This window comes from Chanos chanos, chromosome 8 (genome assembly GCF_902362185.1).
Source record: "Chanos chanos chromosome 8, fChaCha1.1, whole genome shotgun sequence".
Lineage (NCBI taxonomy): Eukaryota > Metazoa > Chordata > Actinopteri > Gonorynchiformes > Chanidae > Chanos > Chanos chanos.
This window is the reverse complement of record NC_044502.1, coordinates 42,229,624-42,248,638: the sequence shown is the minus strand read 5'-3', so window position 1 is coordinate 42,248,638 and position 19,015 is coordinate 42,229,624. Positions and strand designations below refer to the sequence as shown.

General features: G+C 39.7%; 1 protein-coding gene across 1 annotated transcript; it reads right to left on the bottom strand.

Annotated features, from left to right (window-relative positions):
• Positions 1 to 13,525: 13,525 nt before the first annotated feature.
• LOC115819718 (hepcidin-like) lies at positions 13,526 to 14,562 on the bottom strand. Its single transcript, XM_030783220.1, has 3 exons — positions 14,419 to 14,562; positions 14,187 to 14,258; positions 13,526 to 13,594 (listed from the first exon to the last, which is right to left on the bottom strand). Exons 1-3 carry the CDS (start codon positions 14,503 to 14,505, stop codon positions 13,526 to 13,528), a joined length of 228 nt encoding a protein of 75 aa, XP_030639080.1. The 5' UTR covers positions 14,506 to 14,562.
• Between the last annotated feature and the right edge of the window lie 4,453 nt (positions 14,563 to 19,015).

The following is a 19,015-nucleotide window of genomic DNA, read 5'->3' as shown; positions in this document are numbered from 1 at the left end:
CAAATGTCCCTTACGCCTGTCGATCAAGCTGAGGGAGGGTTCATAAATCACAGGGCTCATAAATCGTTTTGACCGATAGGTTGTCGGAAAGTGTAGGATATATACTGAGGGATATTTAAACACGGCCAAACTGTCATGGTGAGAGGACTTCTTCTCCGGACTACAGACACTCGTCACATTGTTGAACCCCTGTTGTATTAAACTTACTGTATTTTTGTTGTTGCCATCCCCTTATTTCTTTTTGACCTTGTAGTTGCTTGTAGGTCTGTGTATGTTTTATGTGAATGTACTATATTTTCGATTTAAGCTTTATTTCTTTCTTTTTCTCTTAGTTTTTGGAGGACGTAAGAAGGTTGGGTGCCATTTGTTTTCTTCCCCATTTTAGCTCAGTTTTTTTGTTAATGAGGGAGTTTGGGAAGTTCTTTGTCTTTTATTTATATTTATTCTGGTGTTCAGGTAAGGTAGTTTGTGCCCATAAACCAGATAGCCAGACATCCTAGGTTTGCTCTTAGCTAACATTAGGATATCTGTCTTATGAAGCTATCTAGTATTTTAGGATTATTTGGATCATTATCTCAAAGTCTACCAGGTGTGACCCTGCAATACAACACTTACATTCTTGGAATGACGGGACGCAGAAAGGAAACATGTTGCTTGATGGTTTGACACTTAATCTAACCATAACCAGAAATTTTCTGACATAACGTTGTCATTGTTGTAAGATTTTATGATTTGCATAAATCAAGAAACAGACACAATGAGATATACTTTTTTCATTTTTTTTTTATTTTTTTCTTTTTATGGAGAAAACTAAAAAGAATTGGGGATATCTCCGACGCTCCTGCTTTCAGGCCTGGTCCCATGTAAGATTGTTCCAAGGGGGTTACTATCTGCAGCAAATTCCACAGCCTCGCATGCTGGGGCAACACTTGCAACAGAACCGGCAACGACGGCTCTGGTTCACTCTGAAGTACTGTGAATAGTGTGTGTGTGTGTGTGTGTGTGTGTGTGTGTGTGCGACAGAGGGAGAGAGACAGAGAGAGAGAGAGAGAGAGAGAGAGAGGGAGAGAGAAAAGAGATCATTATCATTGTTATCATCATTGTCATTGCTGTCCTTCTCCTTCTCCTTTGTTATTATTATTATTATTATTATTATTATTATTATTATTATTATTATTATTATATTAGCTATCTTATTACAATAGCATATCATGGCTGCTATGTATAACTTTTTTAGTGGGCTTTAGGACTAATTAACTTGTTATTTTTCTCTTGGAAAATAGTGTCTTGCCGACGGCAGCCCCTCTGATGTCTCAGTTAATTCCATCTCAGGCAGGACTTCACTGTTGCTTGGTTCATCCACCTGTTATTATTATTATTATTATTATTATTATTATTATTATTATTATTATTATTATTATTATTATATTAGCTACCTTATAACAATAACATATCATGGCTGCTATTTACAACTTATGTAATAAGGTTTAAGGACTAATTAACTTGTTATTTTTCTCTTGGGGAATAGTGTCTTACTGAAGGCTGCTCCTGTGATGTCTCAGTTAATTCCATCTCAGGCAGGACTTCATTGTTGCTTGGTTCATCCACCTGTGTCTGGAACAGAGTGAATCGTATGTTGGAAAAGAATAATAGCTGTTTTTGCTGTCATACTAACTTGACAGTGATGGAAGCAACTTGACTGCAGTAATAACCATCTCAGGTTACGCCCAGTCTCGAAACATTGTCTCGTATAGACTATAAAACTTACCTCAGCGAGAGGAAGAGCTGATGTCTCCAAGATACAAAGGTAAGCAATGATAACTGTGGCAGCAAGACACACGCTAATGTACTTCATTTTTGTTGATGTTAGGATGCTGTGAGTTTCCAGTCCTGATTGAGCGCTTTCAGAGTTTGTTTGAAGGTGAGTTTGATGGTGATGATGATCTGTCTTTCAGGTCTTTTGTTCCACGGCTCTTCACAATGGTCTTCTCTGTATTTCTGCTGACTGACTGAGGGACTGGGGTGCTGCTATTTATGTTGACTTCAGGCAGTCTGCTTCCTCCACGCCCCCCTGACCTGCCTCCCGCTTTTCCCGTTACTTATAATTCACCTTTGACTGGGACTTTTTATCATTTCCAAAATCATAACAAAGTGTACTATTGTTTGTAGGGCAAATGCATACTCTTGTTTAGGAATTCCAAGTGTCAGACCTTGGAAACAAGCCCGCTCACGTGCAGTGGAGGGCTGACTCTCCAGCTGAGAGAGTTTCTTAAGGAGGACGTTAATCTTTCCTGGTCTATGGGCTTGTTTTGACAGTTAATTAAATAGTCAACCTTTTTTTTCTGATATATTTCAATAGGCAGATATCTATGCATTTCTTTCTTTCTTTTTTTGTTGTAATTTGCAATTTGTTGACATTTTTATATATAGCATGGCATTCTGTTAAAAGGCCACTTACTCACATACAGTTATTCACTCAATCACTCACTCACTTACTCATTCACTCACTCTTCACTCATTCACTCATTCACTCACTCACTCACTCACTCACTCATTCACTCACTCATTCATTCATTTGCCATCTCATTCACTCTTTCATTCATCATCCATTCTTTGTAGGAATTTCTGCAGTATTGACTTCAGTGCAGTATGTAATTTAAGGGGGAGAATTGATTTAAATGGTAATGTGGTAACTTGATAAATTAAAGTGCTCTTGCGTGTAGTGTGTAATTGTGCATTTTGGACTTTTTTTTTTTTACTTTTTCTGTGATGAGAATAGCAATGTTTTTGGTGTGGGAACATGTGTGAGTATGAGTAATGTGTGCATTGGTGTGCATATGCTGGTGTTCGTCATTGTGTGCATATGTACATGCATATGTGTGTGTGTGTGTGTGTGTTTGTGTGTGTGTGTGTGTGTGTGTGCATGCATATGTGTGTGTGTGTGTGTGTGTGTGTATGTGTGTGTGTGTGTGTGTGTGTGTGTGTGTATATATATATGTGTGTGTGTGTGTGTGTGTGTGTGTGTGTGTATGTGTGTGTGTGTGTGTGTGTATGTGTGTGTGTAAAATGCTATAATACAATGCTTTGTATGGTATTGAGCTCCCCTTGCAGCCACCTGTGTCTCACAATCCAAAAGACTGACCTCCCTCTTTAACGTACAAACAAATATAAGTTCAAGTTCAAGTTCAAGTTCAAGTTTATTTAGAGCCCAATATCACTGTTTACAGTCTCAAGGGGCTTTACAGGCCACAACAGTCAAATCAAAATATGACGGCACCCCCTGACTTAATCCTCATGGCGGGCAAGAAAAAACTCCCCAAAAACCCAAGAGGGAAATGGGAAAATGGGAGAAATCTTGAGGAGGACCACAGAGAGAGGAGACCCCTCCTTGGTCAGACAGGTGTGCAATAGGTGCCGACCACGTGGGCAGTTACAGCTGAAAATAAATTGGGGCATGAACAAAGGGGATGGTGATGTAGACAGGAGGCTGACGGGGGATGGAAGATGATGACACCAGGATGGATCAGTCCACAGGGCGGGAGGAGTCAGGATCATAGCTATTGGACGTTGCAGAAATGGTCATTGTTGTGGGATACACAATACTGGGAAAAAAAAAAAAACAGTCAGGTGAATTGGAGATACTTAATTGCCCCAAGGTGTGAATGTCTGTGTGTATTGCACAACCTGCAGCCTGCAGCACATTGCTGAGACCAGAAGTTGTAGGCTGTACTATTCAATCAATGATCAGCATTCACAAGGCACAAACAAAAAGTCAAGTGTTCAGTGTTGTTTTCATAAAAAACCATTGGTTTCAGTTGTATGTTTGCCAAAGTCAGGCTCCGGGAAACTATTGAACATTAATTCTCTGTTGACCCTTCCTTCTTGGGCACACCTTAGTAAGGCCTCGATCCTTTGGACCTACAGTTAAATTGCTGGTGTTTTGAACATGTAGTCTGAATTCAGTTCTTAGTGGCTGCAATTTCCTTTGTGTGCTTGATACAGTAATAAAGAGTTTATTCTAGTTCCTATCATGGTTTAAGCTCAAATAAAAGTTCATCTTCAACCTGCATCTATAGGTGCTTTCGGACCTTTAGATGCACACTAAGTGTCCAAGAAGGAAGGGTCAACAGAGAATTGATGTTCAACAGTTTCCCTGAGCCTGACTTTGGCAAACATACAACTGAAATGAATGGTTTTTATCAAAACAACACTGAACACCTGACTTTTTGTTTGTGCCTTGTGAATGCTGATCATTGATGGAATAGTACAGCCTACAACTTCTGGTCTCAGCAATGTGTTGCAGGCTTTGCTATTCAATCAATGATGTGCAAGACACACAGACATTTACACCTATTAGTATCTCCAATTCACCTGACTGTTTTATTTTACCAGAATTTTTTGTATATCCCACAACAATGACCATTTCCGCAACGTCCAATAGCTATATTTGTTTGTACGTTAAAGAGCGAGCGTACACTCTGCTTCGGTAGGTGCTTGTGTGTCCGCTTGTGTGGCAGTGATCCGCATTTTAAACTAGAAGAAGAACGTGTTTATCAAGCTTTTGATTTGTGGGCTGCAGCGGGGAAGGTCATGGTCCATAAGGTCATGGTCTTGGTAAGGTGTCCCCAAAAAAACAAGGGCCAGTAAATGAGACTGAATGAATGACTGACTGACTGACTGACTGACTGACTGAATGACTGACTGACTGACTGACTGACTGACTGACTGACTGACTGAATGAAACTGAGAACAGCCTGTGATTCTCTTTGTAATGTGTAATTATTACCAAAACTATTTTGTGGATTTAACAGGCGAAAAGTGATCAACACACAAATGTCTCAAGTAAGATGAATGTTCCATAAGATTAGAAGGGCTGAAAGTTTTGTACCTTTTCCAAGTGATCTGGTAATTGACATTGGACCCCCACAAAAGTTTTACTTTTAATGTCTTGGTATCTATCCAAAGCATCACCCCATTTGAACAACCTGTCTGTCTTTTTGAAAAGGTCACGTAGAACAGGCATGTCTTTCCAAAGAAACATAACTTTTAGGTCATGCCAGGAGCAAGCACGCTAATTTAGGATATCTATCTTATGAAGCTATCTGGTATTTTAGGATTATTTGGATCATTATCTTAAAGCCTATCAGGTGTGACCCTGCAATACAACACTTGCATTCTTGGAATGACAGGAGGCAGAAAGGAAATATGTTGCATGATGGTTTGACACTTAATCTAATCATAACCAGAAATTCTCTGACATAACGTTGTCATTGTTGTAAGATTTTATGATTTGCATAAATCGAGAAACATACACAATAAGATATACTTTTTTCTTTTTTTAAATTTTTTTATGGGAAAAACTAAAAAAAATTGGGGATATCTCCGACGCTCCTGCTTTCAGGCCTGGTACCATGTAAGATTGTTCCAAGGGAGTTACCATCTGCAGCACATTCCACAGCCTCGCATGCCGGGGCAGCAGCTGCAACAGATCCAGCAACGACGGCTCTGGTTCACTCTGAAGTACTGTGAATGGTGTATATGTGTTTGTTTGTGTGTGTGACAGAGGGAGAGAGAAAGAGAGAGAGAGAGAGGGAGAGAGAGAAGAGATCATCATCATTGTTATCATCATCATCATCATCGTCATTGTTGTCCTTCTCCTTTATTATTATTATAATTATTATTATTATTATTATTATTATTATTATTATTATTATTATATTAGCTATCTTATTACAATAGCATATCATGGCTGCTATGTATAACTTTTTTAGTGGGCTTTAGGACTAATTAACTTGTTATTAACTTGGAAAATAGTGTCTTACCGAAGGCAGCCCCTCTGATGTCTCAGTTAATTCCATCTCAGGCAGGACTTCACTGTTGCTTGGTTCATCCACCTGTTATTATTATTATTATTATTATTATTATTATTATTATTATTATTATTATTATTTTAGCTACCTTATAGCAATTACATATCATGGCTACTATGTACAACTTATTTAATAAGGTTTAAGGACTAATTAACTTATTTTTCTCTTGGGGAATAGTGTCTTACCGAAGGCAGCCCCTGTGATGTCTCAGTTAATTCCATCTCAGGCAGGACTTCATTGTTGCTTGGTTCATCCACCTGTGTTTGGAAAAGAGTGAATCGTATGTTGGAAAAGATTAATAGCTGTTTTAGCCAATACTAACTTGACAGTGATGGCAGCAACTTGACTGCAGTAATAACCATCTCAATTTAAGCCCAGTCTCCAAACATTGTCTGGTATAGACTGTAAAACTTACCTCAGAGAGAGGAACAGCTGATGTCTCCAAGTTACAAAGGAAAGCAATGATAACTGTGGCAGCAAGACACACGATAATGTACTTCATTTTTGTTGATGTTAGGATGCTGTGAGTTTCCAGTCCTGATTGAGCGCTTTCAGAGTTTGTTCGAAGGTGAGTTTGATGGTGATGATGATCTGTCTTTCAGGTCTTTTGTTCCACGGTTCTTCACAATGGTCTTCTCTGTATTTCTGCTGTTTGACTGCTGACTGATTGAGGGACTGGGGTGCTGCTATTTATGTTGACTTCAGGCCGTCTGCTTCCTCCACACCCCCCTGACCTTCCTCCCCCTTTTCCCGTTACTGATCATTCACCTTACTGATAATTCATAGTTATTCACTCAATCACTCACTCACTTACTCATTCACTCACTCTTCACTCATTCACTCATTCATTCACTCACTCACTCAGTCATTTGCCATCTCATGCACTCTTTCATTCATCGTCCATTCTTTGTAGGAATTTCTGCAGTATTGACTTCAGTGCAGTATGTAATTTAAGGGGGAAAAATTATTCAAATGGTAATGTGGTAACTTGATAAATTAAAGTGCTCTTGCGTGTAGTGTGTAATTTTGCATTTTGGACTTTTTTTTTTTTACTTTTTCTGTGATGAGAATAGCAATGTTTTTGGTGTGGGAACATGTGTGAGTATGAGTAATGTGCGCATTGGTGTGCATATGCTGGTGTTTGTCATTGTGTGATTGTGTGCATATGTACATGCATATGTGTGTGTGTGTGTGTGTGTGGATAAGTGATTGTAAAATGATGGTTTGTGTGTGTGTGTGTGTGTGTGTGTGTGTGTGTGTGTGTGTGTGTGTGTGTGTGTGTGTATGTGTGTGTGGGTGAGGATGAGTGATTGTAAAATGCTATAACACAATGCTTTGTATGGTATTGAGCTCCCCCTGCAGCCGCCTGTGTCTCACAATCCAAAAGACTGACCTCCCTCTTTAACGTACAAACAAATATAGCTATTGGACGTTGCAGAAATGGTCATTGTTGTGGGATACACAATACTGGGGAAAAAAAAACCAGTCAGGTGAATTGGAGATACTTAATTGCCCCAAGGTGTGAATGTCTGTTTGTCTTGCACAACCTGCAGCCTGCAGCACATTGCTGAGACCAGAAGTTGTAGGCTGTACTATTCAATCAATGATCAGCATTCACAAGGCACAAACAAAAAGTCAAGTGTTCAGTGTTGTTTTGATAAAAACCATTGGTTTCAGTTGGATGTTTGCCAAAGTCAGGCTCCGGGAAACTATTGAACATTAATTCTCTGTTGACCCTTCTTTCTTGGGCACACCTTAGTAAGGCTTCGATCCTTTGGACCCACAGTTAAATTGCTGGTGTTTTGAACATGCAGTCTGAATTCAGTTCTTAGTGGCTGCAATTTCCTTTGTGTGCTTGATACAGTAATAATGAGTTTATTGTAGTTCCTATCATGGTTTAAGTTCAAATAAAAGTTTATCTTCAACCTGCATGTATAGGTGCTTTCAGACCTTTAGATGCACACTAAGATGTGTCCAAGAAGGAAGGGGTCAACAGAGAATTGATGTTCAATAGTTTCCCTGAGCCTGACTTTGGCAAACATCCAACTGAAATGAATGGTTTTTATCAAAACAACACTTAACACCTGACTTTTTGTTTGTGCCTTGTGATTGTTGATCATTGTTTCAAGTTCAAGTTTCAAGTTTTATTGTCATTTACTAGATAACAATGTGGACATCATTATCATCAATGAACTTCTTGGGCTCGGGGGCCAGCTCAGCTTGCAAATGTAGTAGTTAAATAAAAATAATAATAATGGAAGAACAATAAAGGTATATATTGGGGTAATATAGGGAGATATATAAGGGAATATATATGTACATGAGCAATAAAGAGAATGTACAGAACCGTAGAAATATAAAAATATAATAGAAGAGTAGGAGCATAAGAGTGTGTGGTGGAATTGATTGAATAGCACAGCCTACAACTTCTGGTCTCAGCAATGTGTTGCAGGCTTTGCTATCCAATCAATAATGTGCAAGAAATGTGCAAGACACACAGACATTCACACCTATTGGTATCTCCAATTCACCTGACTGTTTTATTTTACCAGAATTTTTTGTATATCCCACAACAATGACCATTTCCGCAACGTCCAATAGCTATATTTGTTTGTATGTTAAAGAGCGAGCGTACACTCTGCTTCGGTAGGTGCTTGTGTGTCCGCTTGTGTGGCAGTGATCCGCATTTTAAACTAGAAGAAGAACGTGTTTATCAAGCTTTTGATTTGTGGGCTGCAGCGGCGAAGGTCATGGTCCATAAGGTCATGGTCTTGGTAAGGTGTCCCCAAAAAAACAAGGGCCAGTAAATGAGACTGAATGAATGACTGACTGACTGACTGAATGACTGACTGACTGACTGACTGACTGACTGACTGAATGAAACTGAGAACAGCCTGTGATTTTCTTTGTAATGGTTAGTTATTACAAAACTATTTTGTGGATTTAACAGGTGAATAGTGATCAACACACAAATGTCTCAAGTAAGATGAATGTTCCGTAAGATTAGAAGGGCTGAAAGTTTTGTACCTTTTCAAAGTGCTCTGGTAATTGACATTGGACCCCCACAAAAGTTTTACTTTTAATGTCTTGGTATCTATCCAAAGCATCACCCCATTTGAACAACCTGTCTGTCTTTTTGAAAACATCACGTAGAACAGGCATGTCTTTCCAAAGAAACATAACTTTTAGGTCATGCATGATCCTCTCAACATCAGGATCATCAGGACCCTTTTCAAGGCGATTAGCAAATATGTGTTAGCTTTTTCACAGTGTCACACTATTCCACACAGCGTTGTAGACACTGTCTAAACCAGGGACTTTATGGTCTCTCTGAAGTTTGTTTCTAAACAAACTCCAGTCATTAGCAGGGAATGAAATGTGCAAGACATACAGACACTTACACCTATGGGGCAATTTAGATTAGATTAGATTAGATTCAACTTTACTGACATTGTGCAGAGTACAGGTGCAAAGCCAATGAAATGCAGTAGCATCTAACCAGAAGTGCAAAGCATAGTATTATTTACAGATAAGTGCAGGTATAGTGAGTACTGCAGTAAGTGATGCTATATCTTACAGTATGTACAGCATTATAGACAGTGGTGAGCAATATATACAGATATGTACATGTATATATATTAATTATGTTATACACAGAGGTGAAGCTGACAGAGTAGACAGAGGAGTGTATATGTATGGGTTGAATATACATAATAGACAAACTATTTACAGTATGTTGTATGTACAGTTTAAATAGGGTACTCTGAACAGCATGAGAGGTAAAGCCAGTGCAAAAGAGCAGAAAACAGTGCATATAGTACAGAGATAGTGCAGTGGAGTGTGGTGTGGAGTTCAGCAGGGTCACAGCCTCATGAAAGAAGCTCTTCCTGAGCCGGCTGGTGCGGGAGCGGAGGCTCTTGTAACGCCTGCCAGATCGGAGGAGGGTAAAGAGTCCGTGGTTAGGGTGGGATGCATCCTTGATGATGCTTTTCACCTGGCCCAGGCAGCGTTTAGTGTAAATGTTCTCAATGGTGGGCAGTTGGGTGCCGGTGATCCATTGGGCAGTTTTCACCACCCGCTGGAGTGCTTTACGGTCTGCTGAGGAGCAATTGCCATACCACACTGAGATGCAGTTGGTGAGTGTGCTCTCAATGGTACAGCGGTAAAAGCCCACCAGTATCTTGGAACACAGATGAGCTTTCTTAAGGCTCCGCAGGAAGTAAAGCCGCTGTTGTGCCTTTTTGATGAGGATGGAGGAGTTCAGGGACCAGGTGAGATGAGTTAGAACCAGTCTCTCAAAGCACTTTGCAATGATGGGGGTGAGTGCAACTGTGCGGAAGTCATTCAAGGCCGTTGCAGTGGAGCGCTTTGGAACCGGCACGATGGTGGCAGTCTTGAAAATGTCCGTGAGGACCCCAGCCAGCTGCCCTGCACAGACTCTGAGCACAGGTATTCCATCTGGACCAGCTGCTCTCCGTGCATTCACCCTGCTCAGGGTGGCACAGAGCTGGAAAGTGAGAGAGGCAGTTCACCAGGGGGGGAGATCCGCTTTGAGGGTGACCTCTTTATTTTCCTGGTCAAAGCGAGCGTAGAAGTGGTTGAGCTCGTCAGGGAGGGAGGCCGAGCTGGATGGGGGCACAGTACTGGGTGGTTTGTAGTCCGTGATGGTCTGTATGCCCTGCCACATGCGCTGGGTGTCCGAGGAGTTGAAGTGCTTCTCGATCCTGTGTTTGTATTTGTATTTCGCTTGGGAGATTCCCCTCCTCAGGTTGGCCCTGGCTGAGCTGTAAGCTCAGGGGAGTGGCTTTGTAGCCACATTTGTGTAGACATGATCCAAGGTTTTATGTCCCCTTGTGATGCATGAGACATTTTGATGAAATCGTGGAAGCACAGTACGCAGGTTGCAGTGATTGAAGTCCCCAGCAACAATAAAGGCCCCGTCTGGATGCAGTGATTGTAGCTTGCTAATAGTGGCACTGAGGTCTTTCATGCTTCACTTTAGCATTAGCATCCGGTGGTATATAAACTGCAGCAGCAATGATGCACGAAAACTCTCGAGGTAGATAAAAAGGTCTGCACTTAATAATCAGGTATTCCAGATCAGTAGAGCAATAAGTGTCAGCATTAGCAGAGTCAGTGCACCATGATTTATACAAATAGATGCATAAACCACCACCCCTGCTTTTACCTGTTGCTACTGCAGCTCTGTCAGCCCTGAAGACCGTGCGCCCCTCTAGTTCCACCACGTTGTTTGGGACATCATTGTTTAGCCATGTTTCTGTAAAAAACATGAGGTTACAGTCCATAAGCCTTTTCTGTGTGAGGGTCCAAGTCCTTAGTTCGTCCAACTTGTTCTGGAACAGTGCCTCATGACTATCGTCATGATGAAGTATTAATATGATAGGGATCTGTGCTTGCTTAGTTACTATATGCCGCAAGAGTGTATCTGTATGTTAGAACAATTACCATATGCTACAAGGATGTGCCTGTGTGTGAGAACAGAGAGCATTTGTCATGTAGAAGTCAAGGCCTGAGTAAAACTATTTAGTCTGTACCACTCGGGGAGCGGTGAACTGGGTGTCTGTACTAGAGGTGTACAGAAACATCATTATCTGTATCTGTATCTGTATCTGTAACTGTTCAATGAACAAAATGATCTGTCTCTGTATCTGTATTGGGATAGCAGACCAGAAGTGGGCACGGTTTATACCGGAAGTCACGTTAAATAGGTCAAATGTTGTGTTTTCTAACCTAATATTCGCTGGCAAAGCAATTTTTGTGCCTTCAAAGCATCAAATTGATTTAATATTGGCATATATTCAAGTATGACATATATTTCCACATTCTCATACTGTACTTTTCATCTCTCTCTCTCATTCTCTATTTTTATTTTTAACTAAGTTTTATGAACTGTCTGGACCCTACCACCTCCACCCCTTTAACTGGGAGACACTGAACAATCAGAAACTGAAAAAATGTTTTAAAAATCGAAAGTTTTTTTTTTGTATTGGAAATAGAAACTATTTACAGCAAAAATAAATAGAAAAATATCCCTCAGTTCAAGGGAATAATCTTAAATTCCAATGCTGCTGTGTTCGCAATTCTTGATGTGCTAATGTTACTACAGTGCGCTGTGAATTACTATTTTACAAAAATAGTTTGCGCTTACTCAGTGGGGACGGCTACAGAATACAGCGATAACTTTTCAATAATGTGTAGTGAATGAAACAACTTTCGACTGGGTTTTTTTTTGTTTTGTTTTGTGTTGTTCTAAATGGAGGAAATTAACACATACGGTTAAAAACTACAGGTTCGAAGCTTCGTTTTGATGTATAGGTTGCAGGGTTATTCCAGCTGCCACACCAGACTTTTCTCTCGCTGGGTCCCGCACCTCATTTGGTGGGAGCGACTACAGTAGCAATGACTTTTCAATAATATATAGTAAATGAAAGGACTGCTTGGTGAAATCAAAGTCCAATGTTGCAAACAGAATGGGCAATTTCGTCCCGTGGTCATTCACAATTATTTGAATCAATTTGAAGAAACACAGTGGCTGACGCACAGACATGTCAATCATGTTTTTTTCCCAAATAATAACGCACAGCATCAATTATCCTATGTTCTCTGAAAGGTTATCCTGGAATCCCAACACATGAAATATGCAAAACATGAAATATTATTTCCATGTGCATGAAATAAAGGTAAATGATTCATCACATCTGAAGTTTGTTGTCTCTGAGAATTAGCAACTCTCATTACAGGGGACTCCAAATGTCCCTTACGCCTGTCGATCAAGCTGAGGGAGGGTTCATAAATCACAGGGCTCATAAATCGTTTTGACCGATAGGTTGTCGGAAAGTGTAGGATATATACTGAGGGATATTTAAACACGGCCAAACTGTCATGGTGAGAGGACTTCTTCTCCGGACTACAGACACTCGTCACATTGTTGAACCCCTGTTGTATTAAACTTACTGTATTTTTGTTGTTGCCATCCCCTTATTTCTTTTTGACCTTGTAGTTGCTTGTAGGTCTGTGTATGTTTTATGTGAATGTACTATATTTTCGATTTAAGCTTTATTTCTTTCTTTTTCTCTTAGTTTTTGGAGGACGTAAGAAGGTTGGGTGCCATTTGTTTTCTTCCCCATTTTAGCTCAGTTTTTTTGTTAATGAGGGAGTTTGGGAAGTTCTTTGTCTTTTATTTATATTTATTCTGGTGTTCAGGTAAGGTAGTTTGTGCCCATAAACCAGATAGCCAGACATCCTAGGTTTGCTCTTAGCTAACATTAGGATATCTGTCTTATGAAGCTATCTAGTATTTTAGGATTATTTGGATCATTATCTCAAAGTCTACCAGGTGTGACCCTGCAATACAACACTTACATTCTTGGAATGACGGGACGCAGAAAGGAAACATGTTGCTTGATGGTTTGACACTTAATCTAACCATAACCAGAAATTTTCTGACATAACGTTGTCATTGTTGTAAGATTTTATGATTTGCATAAATCAAGAAACAGACACAATGAGATATACTTTTTTCATTTTTTTTTTATTTTTTTCTTTTTATGGAGAAAACTAAAAAGAATTGGGGATATCTCCGACGCTCCTGCTTTCAGGCCTGGTCCCATGTAAGATTGTTCCAAGGGGAGTTACTATCTGCAGCAAATTCCACAGCCTCGCATGCTGGGGCAACACTTGCAACAGAACCGGCAACGACGGCTCTGGTTCACTCTGAAGTACTGTGAATAGTGTGTGTGTGTGTGTGTGTGTGTGTGTGTGTGTGCGACAGAGGGAGAGAGACAGAGAGAGAGAGAGAGAGAGAGAGAGAGAGGGAGAGAGAAAAGAGATCATTATCATTGTTATCATCATTGTCATTGCTGTCCTTCTCCTTCTCCTTTGTTATTATTATTATTATTATTATTATTATTATTATTATTATTATTATTATTATTATATTAGCTATCTTATTACAATAGCATATCATGGCTGCTATGTATAACTTTTTTAGTGGGCTTTAGGACTAATTAACTTGTTATTTTTCTCTTGGAAAATAGTGTCTTGCCGACGGCAGCCCCTCTGATGTCTCAGTTAATTCCATCTCAGGCAGGACTTCACTGTTGCTTGGTTCATCCACCTGTTATTATTATTATTATTATTATTATTATTATTATTATTATTATTATTATTATTATTATTATTATTATATTAGCTACCTTATAACAATAACATATCATGGCTGCTATTTACAACTTATGTAATAAGGTTTAAGGACTAATTAACTTGTTATTTTTCTCTTGGGGAATAGTGTCTTACTGAAGGCTGCTCCTGTGATGTCTCAGTTAATTCCATCTCAGGCAGGACTTCATTGTTGCTTGGTTCATCCACCTGTGTCTGGAACAGAGTGAATCGTATGTTGGAAAAGAATAATAGCTGTTTTTGCTGTCATACTAACTTGACAGTGATGGAAGCAACTTGACTGCAGTAATAACCATCTCAGGTTACGCCCAGTCTCGAAACATTGTCTCGTATAGACTATAAAACTTACCTCAGCGAGAGGAAGAGCTGATGTCTCCAAGATACAAAGGTAAGCAATGATAACTGTGGCAGCAAGACACACGCTAATGTACTTCATTTTTGTTGATGTTAGGATGCTGTGAGTTTCCAGTCCTGATTGAGCGCTTTCAGAGTTTGTTTGAAGGTGAGTTTGATGGTGATGATGATCTGTCTTTCAGGTCTTTTGTTCCACGGCTCTTCACAATGGTCTTCTCTGTATTTCTGCTGACTGACTGAGGGACTGGGGTGCTGCTATTTATGTTGACTTCAGGCAGTCTGCTTCCTCCACGCCCCCCTGACCTGCCTCCCGCTTTTCCCGTTACTTATAATTCACCTTTGACTGGGACTTTTTATCATTTCCAAAATCATAACAAAGTGTACTATTGTTTGTAGGGCAAATGCATACTCTTGTTTAGGAATTCCAAGTGTCAGACCTTGGAAACAAGCCCGCTCACGTGCAGTGGAGGGCTGACTCTCCAGCTGAGAGAGTTTCTTAAGGAGGACGTTAATCTTTCCTGGTCTATGGGCTTGTTTTGACAGTTAATTAAATAGTCAACCTTTTTTTTCTGATATATTTCAATAGGCAGATATCTATGCATTTCTTTCTTTCTTTTTTTGTTGTAATTTGCAATTTGTTGACATTTTTATATATAGCATGGCATTCTGTTAAAAGGCCACTTACTCACATACAGTTATTCACTCAATCACTCACTCACTTACTCATTCACTCACTCTTCACTCATTCACTCATTCACTCACTCACTCACTCACTCACTCATTCACTCACTCATTCATTCATTTGCCATCTCATTCACTCTTTCATTCATCATCCATTCTTTGTAGGAATTTCTGCAGTATTGACTTCAGTGCAGTATGTAATTTAAGGGGGAGAATTGATTTAAATGGTAATGTGGTAACTTGATAAATTAAAGTGCTCTTGCGTGTAGTGTGTAATTGTGCATTTTGGACTTTTTTTTTTTTACTTTTTCTGTGATGAGAATAGCAATGTTTTTGGTGTGGGAACATGTGTGAGTATGAGTAATGTGTGCATTGGTGTGCATATGCTGGTGTTCGTCATTGTGTGCATATGTACATGCATATGTGTGTGTGTGTGTGTGTGTTTGTGTGTGTGTGTGTGTGTGTGTGCATGCATATGTGTGTGTGTGTGTGTGTGTGTGTATGTGTGTGTGTGTGTGTGTGTGTGTGTGTATATATATATGTGTGTGTGTGTGTGTGTGTGTGTGTGTGTGTATGTGTGTGTGTGTGTGTGTGTATGTGTGTGTGTAAAATGCTATAATACAATGCTTTGTATGGTATTGAGCTCCCCTTGCAGCCACCTGTGTCTCACAATCCAAAAGACTGACCTCCCTCTTTAACGTACAAACAAATATAAGTTCAAGTTCAAGTTCAAGTTCAAGTTTATTTAGAGCCCAATATCACTGTTTACAGTCTCAAGGGGCTTTACAGGCCACAACAGTCAAATCAAAATATGACGGCACCCCCTGACTTAATCCTCATGGCGGGCAAGAAAAAACTCCCCAAAAACCCAAGAGGGAAATGGGAAAATGGGAGAAATCTTGAGGAGGACCACAGAGAGAGGAGACCCCTCCTTGGTCAGACAGGTGTGCAATAGGTGCCGACCACGTGGGCAGTTACAGCTGAAAATAAATTGGGGCATGAACAAAGGGGATGGTGATGTAGACAGGAGGCTGACGGGGGATGGAAGATGATGACACCAGGATGGATCAGTCCACAGGGCGGGAGGAGTCAGGATCATAGCTATTGGACGTTGCAGAAATGGTCATTGTTGTGGGATACACAATACTGGGAAAAAAAAAAAAAACAGTCAGGTGAATTGGAGATACTTAATTGCCCCAAGGTGTGAATGTCTGTGTGTATTGCACAACCTGCAGCCTGCAGCACATTGCTGAGACCAGAAGTTGTAGGCTGTACTATTCAATCAATGATCAGCATTCACAAGGCACAAACAAAAAGTCAAGTGTTCAGTGTTGTTTTCATAAAAAACCATTGGTTTCAGTTGTATGTTTGCCAAAGTCAGGCTCCGGGAAACTATTGAACATTAATTCTCTGTTGACCCTTCCTTCTTGGGCACACCTTAGTAAGACCTCGATCCTTTGGACCTACAGTTAAATTGCTGGTGTTTTGAACATGTAGTCTGAATTCAGTTCTTAGTGGCTGCAATTTCCTTTGTGTGCTTGATACAGTAATAAAGAGTTTATTCTAGTTCCTATCATGGTTTAAGCTCAAATAAAAGTTCATCTTCAACCTGCATCTATAGGTGCTTTCGGACCTTTAGATGCACACTAAGTGTCCAAGAAGGAAGGGTCAACAGAGAATTGATGTTCAACAGTTTCCCTGAGCCTGACTTTGGCAAACATCCAACTGAAATGAATGGTTTTTATCAAAACAACACTGAACACCTGACTTTTTGTTTGTGCCTTGTGAATGCTGATCATTGATGGAATAGTACAGCCTACAACTTCTGGTCTCAGCAATGTGTTGCAGGCTTTGCTATTCAATCAATGATGTGCAAGACACACAGACATTTACACCTATTAGTATCTCCAATTCACCTGACTGTTTTATTTTACCAGAATTTTTTGTATATCCCACAACAATGACCATTTCCGCAACGTCCAATAGCTATATTTGTTTGTACGTTAAAGAGCGAGCGTACACTCTGCTTCGGTAGGTGCTTGTGTGTCCGCTTGTGTGGCAGTGATCCGCATTTTAAACTAGAAGAAGAACGTGTTTATCAAGCTTTTGATTTGTGGGCTGCAGCGGGGAAGGTCATGGTCCATAAGGTCATGGTCTTGGTAAGGTGTCCCCAAAAAAACAAGGGCCAGTAAATGAGACTGAATGAATGACTGACTGACTGACTGACTGACTGACTGAATGACTGACTGACTGACTGACTGACTGACTGACTGACTGACTGAATGAAACTGAGAACAGCCTGTGATTCTCTTTGTAATGTGTAATTATTACCAAAACTATTTTGTGGATTTAACAGGCGAAAAGTGATCAACACACAAATGTCTCAAGTAAGATGAATGTTCCATAAGATTAGAAGGGCTGAAAGTTTTGTACCTTTTCCAAGTGATCTGGTAATTGACATTGGACCCCCACAAAAGTTTTACTTTTAATGTCTTGGTATCTATCCAAAGCATCACCCCATTTGAACAACCTGTCTGTCTTTTTGAAAAGGTCACGTAGAACAGGCATGTCTTTCCAAAGAAACATAACTTTTAGGTCATGCCAGGAGCAAGCACGCTAATTTAGGATATCTATCTTATGAAGCTATCTGGTATTTTAGGATTATTTGGATCATTATCTTAAAGCCTATCAGGTGTGACCCTGCAATACAACACTTGCATTCTTGGAATGACAGGAGGCAGAAAGGAAATATGTTGCATGATGGTTTGACACTTAATCTAATCATAACCAGAAATTCTCTGACATAACGTTGTCATTGTTGTAAGATTTTATGATTTGCATAAATCGAGAAACATACACAATAAGATATACTTTTTTCTTTTTTTAAATTTTTTTATGGGAAAAACTAAAAAAAATTGGGGATATCTCCGACGCTCCTGCTTTCAGGCCTGGTACCATGTAAGATTGTTCCAAGGGAGTTACCATCTGCAGCACATTCCACAGCCTCGCATGCCGGGGCAGCAGCTGCAACAGATCCAGCAACGACGGCTCTGGTTCACTCTGAAGTACTGTGAATGGTGTATATGTGTTTGTTTGTGTGTGTGACAGAGGGAGAGAGAAAGAGAGAGAGAGAGAGGGAGAGAGAGAAGAGATCATCATCATTGTTATCATCATCATCATCATCATCGTCATTGTTGTCCTTCTCCTTTATTATTATTATAATTATAATTATTATTATTATTATTATTATTATTATTATTATTATATTAGCTATCTTATTACAATAGCATATCATGGCTGCTATGTATAACTTTTTTAGTGGGCTTTAGGACTAATTAACTTGTTATTAACTTGGAAAATAGTGTCTTACCGAAGGCAGCCCCTCTGATGTCTCAGTTAATTCCATCTCAGGCAGGACTTCACTGTTGCTTGGTTCATCCACCTGTTATTATTATTATTATTATTATTATTATTATTATTATTATTATTATTATTATTATTATTATTTTAGCTACCTTATAGCAATTACATATCATGGCTACTATGTACAACTTATTTAATAAGGTTTAAGGACTAATTAACTTATTTTTCTCTTGGGGAATAGTGTCTTACCGAAGGCAGCCCCTGTGATGTCTCAGTTAATTCCATCTCAGGCAGGACTTCATTGTTGCTTGGTTCATCCACCTGTGTTTGGAAAAGAGTGAATCGTATGTTGGAAAAGATTAATAGCTGTTTTAGCCAATACTAACTTGACAGTGATGGCAGCAACTTGACTGCAGTAATAACCATCTCAATTTAAGCCCAGTCTCCAAACATTGTCTGGTATAGACTGTAAAACTTACCTCAGAGAGAGGAACAGCTGATGTCTCCAAGTTACAAAGGAAAGCAATGATAACTGTGGCAGCAAGACA